The sequence below is a fragment of the Nannospalax galili genome, unplaced genomic scaffold (assembly GCF_000622305.1).
Source record: "Nannospalax galili isolate Female #2095 unplaced genomic scaffold, S.galili_v1.0 scaffold175, whole genome shotgun sequence".
NCBI lineage: Eukaryota > Metazoa > Chordata > Mammalia > Rodentia > Spalacidae > Nannospalax > Nannospalax galili.
Genome location: NW_008336314.1, coordinates 955,697 through 969,524, shown reverse-complemented (window position 1 = coordinate 969,524; position 13,828 = coordinate 955,697). Strand labels below are relative to the sequence as shown.

General features: G+C 39.2%; 1 protein-coding gene across 3 annotated transcripts in view; it reads right to left on the bottom strand.

Moving 5' to 3' along the window:
• Prkg1 (protein kinase cGMP-dependent 1) overlaps positions 1 to 13,828 on the bottom strand; it is a 1,315,555-nt gene that overhangs the window by 468,099 nt on the left and 833,628 nt on the right. For all 3 annotated transcript variants that reach the window (XM_008831094.3, XM_008831093.3, XM_029562517.1), the window contains exon 4: positions 1,687 to 1,792. In XM_008831094.3, coding sequence (XP_008829316.1) covers positions 1,687 to 1,792 — 106 coding nt within the window. The remainder of the gene's footprint in view (positions 1 to 1,686; positions 1,793 to 13,828) is intronic.

The following is a 13,828-nucleotide window of genomic DNA, read 5'->3' as shown; positions in this document are numbered from 1 at the left end:
GCAATGCATAGATGAAGCAGAAACAAAATTAATTAGCAGAAATACCCAAGTAAGGGACATTAAAATTTCATTTTAAGAAACCTCAATAGATATCTGCTAAGGTATATCACTGAAGCAAAAAAGAATTTGACTTGTTAGCTCCATTTTAACCACTTCTTCACAAAAAAATGAAAATAGAGGAAAAAGTTTAATATTCTAGCTCTCAAAAATGAAGTGATACATTGCCTGTTTCTCATAATCTATGCATTGCTATTGAATAATGTTTTTGTTTTCAAATGAAAACTTATATAAACTGTGTGTAAAAACTGTGTGTATGTGTATGTATATGTATATATATGTACATGTGTATTTATATGTGCTTGGTACATATGTGTATACATCTGTAGTCATGTGTGTATGCGCATATATAGATGTGTGTACGTGTGTGTGTGATGTACATATGTATATAAATTAGTATATTTATGTGCATGTGTATGTGCATGTATATGGATATGTGCATATGGGGAGTGTGTAGTATGTGTATTTGTATATGTATGTAATGTATGTGTGTATGTATATAAGTGTCACTGTGTGTATGTATGTGTGTGGGTCTCTGTGGGTGTGTGCCTCTGTGTGTGTGACGTGTGTGTGTATATTTGTGTGGTGTATGGTGTGTGTATGTTTATGTGTGTATATATGTGGGTCGTATGTGTGTATATTTGTCCATTGTATGTGCGTGGTGTATGCATGTGTATGTTTGTGTGTCTGTGTGGTATGCATATGTATGGTATACGTATGTACAGTAAATGCTTATGTCTGTGTTGGAATGTGGATGCAGGCCAGCCGTGACCAGAGGACACTGGGTGTCCTATTCTACCTCCACTTTATTCCCTTGAACCAGGCTCTCTCACTGGCCTGTGGCTCACCTTCTTGGTTAGTCTGACAGCCAGGAAACCCCAGAAATACTGCCATCTCTACCCCGCCCCCACATACTGGCATTCCTTCATTTGTATTCCAGCATTTTGTATGACATCAAGCTTATGCAGCAAGCACTCTCACCCACTAAGCAGCCTCCAAAACATCCAACACAAAATACTTTTAAAGTCATTAGAATTGTCAATGTTCTTTTCAATGATAAAATGATATATAGTTCTCTGAAAGTTTAAAGACAAGTGATTATCATCAGTGTTTTCCTAAGAAATGAAAAGCAGTTTTTCTATTCCAATTCTCATTTTATATTGAGTTACTATGATAATATATGATTCAAAGAAAGGAGGTACAGCATAAAATGTATTGAATTTGGAAAATTAAGCTCAGGATTAAAGATTAAGATGCCTCACAGAACTTTCCCTCCTTACTTGTCTGACTGTTCCTATGGAAACTCACCCAAGATGGCTCAGCCTGACACTGGGGTCTGTTTATAACAGGCATCACAAGCATATTAACTAATAATAAATAGCCAGAATAACTAAATATCCTTTTCTGCTCAAATTCTTTGTATCACTACATTTCTCCAAGAGAACTGTATGTGATAAAATTTGGAAGCTCTGACTTAACCACAAATTGGCATCAGAAATCTAATGAAGGCCACCCAAAGTCTGGCCTTTCCACAAATTAGTAGGCTATTAAGACTGAGATAAAGGCACAAAAAGCTTGCATTTCAAAATGACAATAAAAGCTTTCAAAGGAGAAAAGGAAGTGTCCTACCTTTTTAAAAATTCCATATACTCAGTATGCTTGATGAGTCCTGTCCTCATCATTATTGTTTGAAAACATTGTCGGTCAATGGCCCAGAGTTTCACATTTACAAGAGCTGGAAAAAGGGAAAACAAAGCAATCAGGGAAAAATTAATTAGAGAATTTCACCTGTGAACATCCTGTGAAAGAGATGAGTTATTCATGAGCCGTATGAAAATGATTAACCTTTTACACACATTTAAGCTTATATCACTCAGCTGTCCCTTTCATCAAAATGTCAGATATGCTTATAGGCAATATGTAGTTCATATCTTTCCATCCCAGTATAATTGTCTACTAAGATGATTCCTGGTGCCCTTATGTCTCTGAGGGGATGAGAGTACATAGTAGAGACTATGTATGAAGGAAACAGCACAGAGAGAAAGAGGCTCAGAGAAAGAACTCTCCCTGGTAACTACCTAGAATATTAATGACTCCCATGACAATATTTTAATCAGAAAAAGTACAGGCAAAATAATTAATTTCAAGGATAGAGGGGAATATGATATAACAGCAATAATAATTGCACAATCATTTCTACACAGAGCTTGGTTAACAAATTGTAACCTGTGTCCAAACTATGTAGAAGTTTTATTAGATATGTTTATTGACTTTTAATTTTTACTCTTACATGCCTCTATCTTTAGCAAAGCAGAATTAAATGTTGGAACTGAATGCCACAGAACTATTCAGCACATGTTTAACAGTAGAGCTCAAGAAAAAAAAATGGCAGCTATTATAAGAGGTAATGCAACAATCTAGCATGTTAAATGTATGTCTTAAGAGATGAACATATGAAAATCTTGATCCTGGAAGCTGAGTGATAAGAATAAGAAAGGCTTATTATTATCTCTGCTTTCACTTATAGCTTCAAAATTTCATGACAGAGAATACTTTAAGTTAGCATGAGAACTTTAAAAACTTCTAATCATGTACCATACTTAGAGGGCAATGGGAAGAAATAAAGGTGGTGCTGAGTGTGACTGTTGGGGGAGCACAGTATAGTTACATCATCTAGCTAAACAGAAAGATAAAGGAATGCAATTCTCTGTTCTTCAAAGTTCTCAGGCTTAAACCCCCTGAACAGGACTGGGGACAATGAGAGAAGGAAATGTTACCAGAGTAAGCAGGAGACCTGTGCGTCCACAAAAGGAACGAGGGAGCAACAAGATGCGTGGAATATTATGCTCTAGAGTAAACCCAGTTCTGGAATTTTGCCTAGTATTCCTTGCAAAGCTGTTTGAGGCTAAGAAACTAGAACATGGCTTCTCTCATGATTAGTTAGTAGTGGAAAAAGAAAAAAAAACTTGCTTTAGTTTAGTAGAAAAGAACAAAGCAGCAAGAATTGTTGTATGCATGGCTCCTTTCAAAGGGTGTTTGTAAAAATGACACTTCATCAAAAACAGAGCCATCACAGGCATTCCACAGCTGCACACCAGCTCTTCCAATGACTCCAGGCTTGTTTCCAGAACACCTGCTTAGCTGAGATGAACCATAAGGTGATATCAAAATGAAGAACAGAAACAAAAGAAAGAGGGGACTAGGGAGTAGAACTGGAGGTGAGACTGTAAGAAAAACAGAGCTTGAGCCTAAAGGGGGGTGGATGACGGGTGCCTGAGTGAGGAAGCAAGAGACCTGCAGAAAAGCAAACTGAAAAGGAAGCGATTGTGTCCAGTTGCTGCATCGTGTGAGCGTTGAGTTGATCCAGGACTCTGGATTATAGGCTTACCAAGTCAGAATCCATTTGATGAACAAGGGAGAACTATTAGAGATCTTAGAATGACAAAATGAAACAAAGCAAAGGACCATTTAAAAGGACACACCTTGGGTACAGCAATGTATTTTTAAATGTTTATAAGCAATAAAAGAAAAAATTCCAAATGTATCATTATTTTCAGTGATTACTGAGTATGGAAAATACACATGCCGACCACCAAAAGAAAGATCAGTTTACACCAATCAATGTTGCTATTTTTTACATTCTTTTCATTTTATTTTTATTTTGTGTGGAGGTATGTAAGTGTGTGGGTATGCACATACCAGGGTATGTATATGGAAGTCAAAAGACAACTTGCAGGAAATCAGTTTTTTCCTTCCACCATGTGGGACCTGAGGATCAAACTCAATTCCTAAGGCTTGGTGGCAAACATTTGTACCCCTGAGCCATCCTGCTGGCTCCAATGTTGCCATTTTTTTAAAGAATGACAATAAAAGTAATTGCAGTTCACACACACACACACACACACACACACACACACACGTTCAAATGCACCCTCCAGGATGACTAGAAATGAAATGTCTGAATGAAGTATGAGTGGATACAACTTTAAGCCATTGCTCTGCAGAAGAAAGACTTAACACATCCACACTCTTAGCAGTAGCATATGAAATTTCCTTTCCAGGTTCTGGGCAACATGACCACAGTCATAGTAGAGAAACACAATCTAGGAATCAAGCTGTCTGCAGACCAGCAGTGGTGCCGCCAAATATAACAGTGCATATAAAACTGTAGGACAGGGGCCGGAGAGATGGCTCAGTGGTTAAGAACACTGGTTGTTCTTGCAGAAGACCCTGGTTCAAATCCCAGCACCCACATGGCAGCTAACAACTGTCCATAAGTCCAGTTCCAGGGGATTCGACAGTCTCTTCTGTCCTCCGCGGGCATTGCCTTCTACATGCAGGCAATACGTGCATACGCATAAAATAAAAATAATAAATAATTTTTTTTAAAAAAGCTGTAGGGCAGAGAAGTAATATGAAAGCTCTGGGTAAAGAAAAATTATTCTGGTAATATGCTGTGCACACAATTTCAAACATGAAGTGATAAGTATCACGTGAGGCCACAGCAATTCAGGAATCAAGGAAGGAGGGCTGCAACGAGTGCAAAGCCAAGGAAATAAGAACGAAGGCTTGGCAGCTTGTGTGTCTGTGAGTGTCTGTGTGCATCTCTTTGTATGACTCTGTGTCTGTGTGTTTGTGTCTGTGTGTGTGTCTTTGTGTGTTCGTGTCTTTCTGTGTGTCTGTGTGTCTGTGTTTGTTTGTGTCTGTATGTGTCTATGTTTCTGTGTCTGTGTCTTTGTGTGTCTCTGCAAATGTCTATGTGTGTCTGTGTCTGCATGCATGTTTGTCTGTATTCATGCGTTGCTTAGCATGTTACCAATATTTTATTCATCTCTTTTCTATGTCATGCTTGCTCAAATAAATGTGTATGCTCTCCCAGAAACAAGTTCCTTTATTATTTATTTCAATTACTCAAACCAGTAGAAATTAGCTTTTCATTTGTTAAGCATTTGGCATATTTCTTGATGAATGAAATTTATATACATGAAGTTCACCTGAAAAAAATCCTCCTGTGGGAATGCAAGCCTAAGCGATCTCAAATGCTATAACCAAGTCTCCAAACTGATGTGATCCAATTTCATTATCTGTATGCTTCTGTAAAAATGAGTTCACAGAATTCAATAATTTGTTTACTTGGGCTCCTGAAATGTTCATAAATGAAACTTCATTTCAGATATATTGCTTAATCATAATGAACATGGGTTGATGAAGCTATAAATTTATCCAGGACCTCGAGAGCAAGATGCCAAATCCTTTTTGCATTTTAAGCCACTGTATGTATTAGTCAGGTCAGCATTTTATAGGTAGGTAAGCATGACTGATAACCATCTGCCTTATTATCAAAAACTGTAGGTATATTAAGATTGTGATTAACATCTTGCTCACAAAGCCTTCAGGAGTAGAAGTCTATTGCTCCCTTAACTTAAAGAGACCATTCAAACAAATCTTTTCATTTACCTTTGATTTTGAGTGTTTTATTAATCTCTGCAGGGAGCAAGCCTTTCATGAATGAAGTTCCTGTGCCTCATGTTGATGACTGTGGTTAAGCTGTTAAGTCTAAAGGCATAAAGCAGACATGGTGTGGGGAAGTGGTCTTCCTTTGTGCCCAAGCATGCATCTAAAAGTCTTAACTGAAGCATGGCATTTTCCTGCATTAAGGCCACATTCCAATCAGGGGAAGCATACAAACTCCCTTACTCTGAGATGTCTATGTGCACAAGTAGACGGGGATGCCTTCAATATAGGAGACAACTGGCTTTCATTTAGAGGAAACCAAGATTTCAGAGAACGTGGCCATAACATGGTGCTAGACTAAGATCACAAATTCGGTTTCGCTTAACTTCTTCAGGAATTCATGTGCTGTCCAATTCAAACTGGAAGGATATCAAGAAAGTATGTGAGCACAAAGGACTGGCAGACTCAAGTATTCACTCAACCCATATTTACCTCACACCAATATGGTAGACAGTGACTCTAGATATGGGAGTGAAATACAAGACTAACTCACAGTCCCTGTCCTCAAGAAACTTACTGTCTAGTACACAAGCTCACAAACTTCAGTCTGCCAAACCTGACCAGTGATCTCTTTTCTTAATATGATAGCAGAGAATAGATTTTACACTATTAAAGGATTGAAAAATTTCAAATAGAAGCGTATTTTATGGCACATTAAAATTACCTGAAACAAATTTCAATGTCCATAAAAATCTTGGTATCTGGCCATGCCTATTCATTTACATATTGTCTCTGGCTGAACTGGGTAACTATGATAGAGATTATATAGATACCAAAGCCTAAAATATTCCCTATCAGGCCCTTTAGAGAAAACATGTGGTGGTTTCTGGTCCAGTACAGAGAAAAAATAGGATGTAAGGTAAGTTTCTAGGCTGTTATACCCAGAAAAAACACATACTTTCTGGGGCTGGGGCTGGGGAACTAAAGGCTAGTTGAAGGCAGTTTTACAGAAGGAAATCATCTAAACCAGGTTTTTGTTTAGCCTAGTATGATAGACTGAATCTGTGTCTACCCCAAAATTCATCATTTGAAGCCCTAAACACCAAATTGATGGTATTAGAAGATAGGATATTTGGGTTCTGGCTTTATGGTAATGACTTTCACAATGTGGACATGCTCTGGACAGACAACGTTTACCTAAACTTTCAAACAGTTAATCCTATATTAGCTTGTTTATAATGTAGAGAAGCTCACTGACCCCAGTCCTCTTGTGACCTAGGCATATGACTTTCATCCCTCCTGTCCTTTCCTTGCCCTTGACTGAATAACAGTGTATGAATGTGTGTGTGCGTGGATGTTTTGTATATTCAAGAATGTGCTGCAAACAGCATAGGCTATTCATTGGAAACAACAAAGATATGAAGATTATCCCATCTGTGTTGCAAATAGATGGGATTAAGTTGATAGCATTTGTTTGTGGTTTGTGAGTATGATAGGGATCCTTAGAAAAGGGTCCCCAACTTTTACTTCTCCATTTCATGTTGGATATATGGTTTTGATAAAAGAATGAACAAGCCCCGATGCTAAGAATCGGGCTGTTTTTATTTAAGCATTACAATAATGTGGTATTGAATAGTAAATACTTCAGTTGTGGCAGATTTAGATGAGGTTAGAAAGATGTCACTGATGTGATGAAATTAAGGTCTATATCCATACACATATTTATATATATGTATAGATATATGTATATATGAATATGAAGACAGGGAAAATCAGTCTCTCTGCATGCTTGTATCAAGTGGCCATTTGAGGAAAAGGGCCATGACCAGGCCATGCTGTACTCTGGTCTTGGATTATGGATTCAAAACTCTGAGAAATACATGCTTGTTTTTTAAGCCAACCAGTCTATAAAATTTATTGTAACCGGCTGTCCTAGTTTGTTCTTCATGGCTGTGACAAAATACTCTGACCAATATCAACTTGGGGAGGAAAGGGTTTATTAAGCTTACATCTCCTAGGTCACAGTTCATCAGGGAGCCCAAGGTAGGAACTCAGGGCAGGAACCTGGAAGCTGGAGCACAGGCCATGGAGGACCACTGTTTACTGGCTTGCTCCCCTGGCCCCTGCTCAGCCTGCTTTCTCATGCAACACAGGCCCACGTGCCTAGGGGTGGCACCACCCACAGTGGGATGGGCCCTCCCACATCACCCAACAATCAAGAAGGTACCCCATGGACATGGCCACAGGCCAGTCCAATGAAGGCAATTCCCCAATTGAGACTCCCTCAACCCAGGTGTGTCAACTTGACACTAAAGCTATCCAGCACACTGGCTAAATAAAGAAGACCCCTGTCATCCACAGAGCCACACAGGGTAGTTGGAACTCAAGGAATTATTTTTTCTTTACTTGCTTTTTTTTTTTTTTTCAGTGTTCGAGGATATACATCCTAGGGCCTCATGTGTGCTAGGCATGTCCTCTACCACTGGGCTATATTCCCAACAACACTCAAGAAATTCTTGAATGTGAGAGAGAAAAACAGCACCTTTATTTTTACTACTCTGTAACTGAAACATAGCATTTGTTTGATCTTTAAACACAAGCAACAAACCTCACCCATAGAAACCATAGCTATTTTTATATTATCTTAGCATTTGTTATAATTTTCTTAAGTATAGTTAATGCTCACTACGATGTTACAATTATGGAAGTTACTAAAACTCTGTTTATTCTGTTTATATATTATTTTTAATCAGCTGTTACATCACAATCCATTTTTAACTATTTTATCACTGATACCAATGTAAAAGACTTTATTTTCCAATGTATCTTGATTAATGCTTTTAAACTCATTAGAATAGTCTATATGCTTCACTAGATTGACAAATAGTTTCATGACCCCCACAAGATTAAGAACTCCTTCACTGGGCTCAGAGTATAGCTCAGTGGTGAAGTACTTGCCTAGCATTGTGAAGCTATCACCATTGAGGAAAAACAAAACAAAAAAACAAAAAAACAAAAAAACAAAAAAACAACTGACGAACCTCCTGCTTTAAGCAAGACTTTAAGGAAAAATAGATCAGTAGTAATGCCAGAACTGATACTTAACTAGTCTGTACTTATGGCTGCCTCATGGTGTTAAAACATCAAATAATCATCACACTATTTAGTGAACAGTCACTTGCCTGAGTTCACCTGACCTTTCTGTAAGGATAACCCTGTGATCAGCAGGAGGCTTGCTCTAGAACTAAGCATGACAATAGAGTTGCTAGGTGTTTTTTTTTTTCTAAAAAGCATTATACCATTTTTTCCCCTAGATGAATGTGCCCTGGCTTTATTTCAAGATGCCTATTTCAGTTACAGCTCAACGTACTTTAAGAGTTTTAATTTGGGTTTTTGTTTATTATTTTTTATTTTTCTGAAAATTTCATACATGAGTACATTGTATTACATCATTTCTAGCCATCTCCCACACCCCTTCCAAGTCTCTAATTAGTATTGCCCAGATGTACATATGTTTAGGGCTGACAACTTGAGATTGGATAACCTAACAGGGATCTCATCCCTGGAGAAAACTAGTTTGGCTTCTCCTCAGTACCCTTTGGTTTCTTGCAGCTCTTCATCTACAGGTGAGGCCTTAGAAAGTTTCCTCCATCTGTGTTGCCTTGTCAACTGGTATTGTCATTATGTAATTAGTATTGCCCAGATGTACATATGTTTAGGGCTGACAACTTGAGATTGGATAACCTAACAGGGATCTCATCCCTGGAGAAAACTAGTTTGGCTTCTCCTCAGTACCCTTTGGTTTCTTGCAGCTCTTCATCTACAGGTGAGGCCTTAGAAAGTTTCCTCCATCTGTGTTGCCTTGTCAACTGGTATTGTCATTATGCAGGTCTTGTTTTAGGCAACCATATTGAGATTTCATGAAAGCAGCATCCTCATTATGTCTAGAAGAAATTACCTTGCAGCAGGTGTCCTGGTCCTCTGGCTCTAGCAATCTTTTCCACCCCCTCTTCTACAATATTCTCTGAACTTAAGGCATAGGGGCTGTTCGGTAGATGAACTAATTGGAGCTGAGAAGCCCATAGTCACTTATTCTCTTCACTTGGATCAGTTGTGGATCTCCATAGTAGCTTCTAGCTGATGCAAAAAGAAGGTCTTTTAAGGGGTGAGAGCTATGCTGATTTGTGGGTATGAGGCTAACATGTTTAGAATACAGTTGGAAGTTATGATTAAGGAAAATGGCACCATTATGTTCTCCTTTAGGGACTATGACCTAGATTACACACATTCTTGGCTAGGTTTACAATACCAACCATGAGTTCCCACCTGTTGAGCTGTTGGTTACCCCTGAGATATTAGTGCCACTATTGTAACACTGTGGCTATCTCACTGGGTTGGTCATTGCTGTGGTTCACAGTCTTTACAGCTGGGTAGGACTACTGATTGCTTTTCTTCCTTGTCAGTTTGAACAGCACCTTCCAAAATTATTAGAATTAGTTCTCAGGGAGGCAACTTCTAATCAGTACCAGCTTAATGCTGCCAAGTCTTCTGTCCAAAGTGTGTGTGTGTGTGTGTGTGTGTGTGTGCCCTTCCATATACCAGAAAGTGGAGATTGGTCAGCATAGAAAAAAGAAAAAATATATGACACTTAGAGGAAACCTCAAGTGGTCTGGGTAGGCAGAAACGCTGGGTGAGGTAGGAGGTATTCAGAAGAAACTGAACTTTGAAGGAAAACTGTGTCCCAGGGGCCTGGTCCTCCAAGGGGCAGGGTCTGTTGTGGAGAATTGACTGTGGAGAATTAGCCATGGAGGAAGGGGCTTCTGAGCACCATCTTGGGAAGGAAGCCACAAACCACAGAGAAGGGCATGGAGAGAAAGATGGCCCTGGCATCTCACCTGTGGACACGAGAGTGGGCATTTACTGATCTGAGGTGAGACTGTGGGCCCAAGATGCATGGGCAAATGTTAACGGAGACTGTGGGTAGGCGTGGAAGTAATCTGGCACAGCGGGCCGAGCAGCGCAGAGCTGGGTGCTGGGTGTTAAGTGTTCATTTCTTTCTAAGTTCCTCCATTTTCCCCCTCCCTACCCAAGATATAAAATGAAAAATTTAGATAAAAATGTTATGTAATTTGTCCAATAGCACCCTGAGCAAGAGACCCTGAAAAAAGTGAAGGTGGGTCAAACAGAGAGCAAGAAGGTGAAAATTTAGTGGGACAAAAGCGTATGCAGTTATAGGGCAGCTGCTTTTGTCTGACTAGCTGTGGAGCTTGGTCTAGACTCACAAAAAGTGAAGAGGTATTTAAAGTGTATGATTGACTTAAAATGATTATCCTAACCGTAGCCCACTGGTGCACTGAAGAACAGGACTGGAGGGCAGGAGATAAGGAAGGAGGAAGGGAGGAGGAAGAGAGGGAAAGAGCGATCACTTAGCAGATATTATAATTATCTAGGTATATGGACTCTCATAATGGCAGTAGAGTTGGTCAGTTAAAATGGTATGAAAGATCTTAAATAGATGTGATGGAAAGAAGAAATTGATCCTAATATCCCATTTTTCTAGCCTAGACATATGAATAAAATTAAATAATATGAAATAATGACTATTGCATTCATATTATTCAAATGAAAGTGACTGTGTTTTCAAACAACTGCTATATTTTTAGGGCAAGAATTATGCACACTATGAACTAATTTAACTTATAATGAGAAATACAAGCTTGTAATTTGTTTACTTCTTTGTTATAAGCATAAAACATACCTTTGTAGAACCCTGAGACCCTCTTCATTCACCTGCTACCCCCCAATCCCTCCAGACCCCCACTAATTGCTCTTTTAGCTTCTGTTAAAATGCTTGGCTGCTGCTTTAGACATGCCTAGACATACCCTGGCAGCCCTGACCCCCACCTGCTATTCCCCACCCCCTTTCCAGGAAACTATAGATTAAGCAAGCATGAGCATAAAAACTGCCCTATAAGGTAAAAACGGAGACTCCTGGCCCTACAGGTAACAGTCAGCACATTCCACAGCCCTTAGAATAGCACCTACCAATTATCCTATAAATCCAATCAGTTTAAAATTATGTTGGTGGGTGTGGGCTCCTTGAACCAACCAAAATGTAACTTTGGTATCCCCCTCCTCTCTTTGTCTAAAACGTATAAAAGGCTCCACTCTCCCTTACTCTGGGCTCTCAGCACAGATCCGTTGAGTTGGTGTGGTCTGAGAGCCCAAGCTTAAGCCCGAATAAACCATAAACCTTTGCTTTTGCATTTTGGTGTGTTGGGTCCTCAGTGGTCTTTTTGGGGTCCAGTGGATGAGGTACAACACCTTCAAATTTTTCAGATGGTTTTCTCTGAAGCTTTTGGAAATACCTTCATAGACATAACCAGAAATGATATTTTGCCTACTATCTGGATATTGCTTCCCCCAGACAAGTTAACATGTAAGATTAACTATCACAATATCTTTTAAACATATTTTTACTTTTCAGACACTTGCAGATAAAACTTTTTGCAGCCTTGCTTATATTCACAATATGCTTTTAAATATTCACTGTTTAATATGACAGCTATTAACCACTTGTGATTATTGAGTGCTTACAATGAGGCTACTATAAACTTTAATGTATTGTATATGTAAATCACACCCAAATTTTTAAGACAGTAGGAAACTATGTAAAATATGAATAATTATATATCGATTACATCTTAAAATGATAATATGTTGGAGGTACTTGAATAAATAATAGTATGCCTGGTTCCTTATGCTTCTTTTGCATTCATTTTTTTATTGATTTTTTTTGTGTGTGTGTATTTCATACAGAACATCCCAAACAATCTTATTCACCTTTATACCCGCATCCCAAATGGCACTCTCCCATAGCTCACCCCCCCGCCCCGACTGGAGCCTATGTACTCTGTCATCCCTGTTACTGTCCACTGTGTTATCAATGCCCCGATCTGTTACCCAGTACTAGCCCATCCGCTCAGTCTAGTCAGCCTATCTAGAGCTCCTTGTTTAACTCTTCCTTATACAGCAGCAATCACTTGCCAACATTCCTTTAGGTAAGATTGGGGCCTGCTTATCTTCACATAGATGGTACTAGTAAAAGAAAGGTTACAGGGGGTCCTCCCAAGCCCTGTGATCCCTGAGGAACAGATCCTCAAACAACCTTAAGAGTAAAAATAAATAGATTAATCTGGGCCAACTGTATGGTCTTAAACACCCAAAAGGAAAGTATAAACAAAGATTAAAGTGATCAGTATAATTCTTTAAGAGTCCATGTGTATAGCTAAAGGCTACATAATGTGAAACAATGCCAGACAGCAATACCTTCCTTTGAGTTGTTGGCCAGGGTGGCCCAAGAGACTCTCAGACAGTAACCCTGCATAGAACTGGGAAAAAGAACAGCAGACTCCTTATGCTTTTTAATAGAGCACTGGAAAGCAAGAATCGTATACATTGCTCATATTACACTTTTTTTTCTACTGGCCAGTGATACTCTAGAATAACCGTGTACATAAGATAACCATTTCTTTACTAAAGATTTTTCTTGTTTCCTGAGAAGGCACAAAGTAAGAATTCTAAATTTACACATATGTATATAAATATTGTGTATAAGTAACATCCTTCTCTATTTTTATACCTCATTGGAAAACTCACCACAGGACCTCAGTCTCTATTAGAAATGAACTGAGTTTTGGTTCAAGTAATGTTTGAGCATAATTCCCCATGAGTTAAGTTTTCTGACAAGGATCCCAAGGGGGTTCATCTCCTCATATCAGCCCCTTTCTTGGGGAATCATCTCAGATAGTGGATGGCATCCACAGGAAACATTTGCTGATTCATATAGTTTGCCAAAAATGAGTAGAAGTGTAGAACCTGAGACCCTCTTCATTCACCCACTACCCCACAATCCCTCCAGACCCCCCACTAATTGCTCTTTTAGCTTCTGTAAAATGCTTGGCTGCTGCTTTAGACATGCCTAAACACGCCCTGGCATGCCCTGACTCCCACCTGCTATTCCCCCCCCTTCCAGGAAACTATAGATTAAGCAAGCCCAAGCATAAAAACTGCCCTATAAGGTAAAAACGGAGACTCCTGGCCCCACAGGTAACAGTCAGCACATTCCACAGCCCTGAGAATAGCACCTACCAATAAGAAACTTCCAGGGCTGCATCTTATACATCCAATCGGTTTAAAATTACGTTGGCACGCGCGGGTTCCTTGAACCAACCAAAATTTATCTTCGGTATCTCCCCCCTCCTTTTGTCTAAACCTATAAAAGGCTCCACTCTCCCTTACTCTGGGCTCTCAGCAC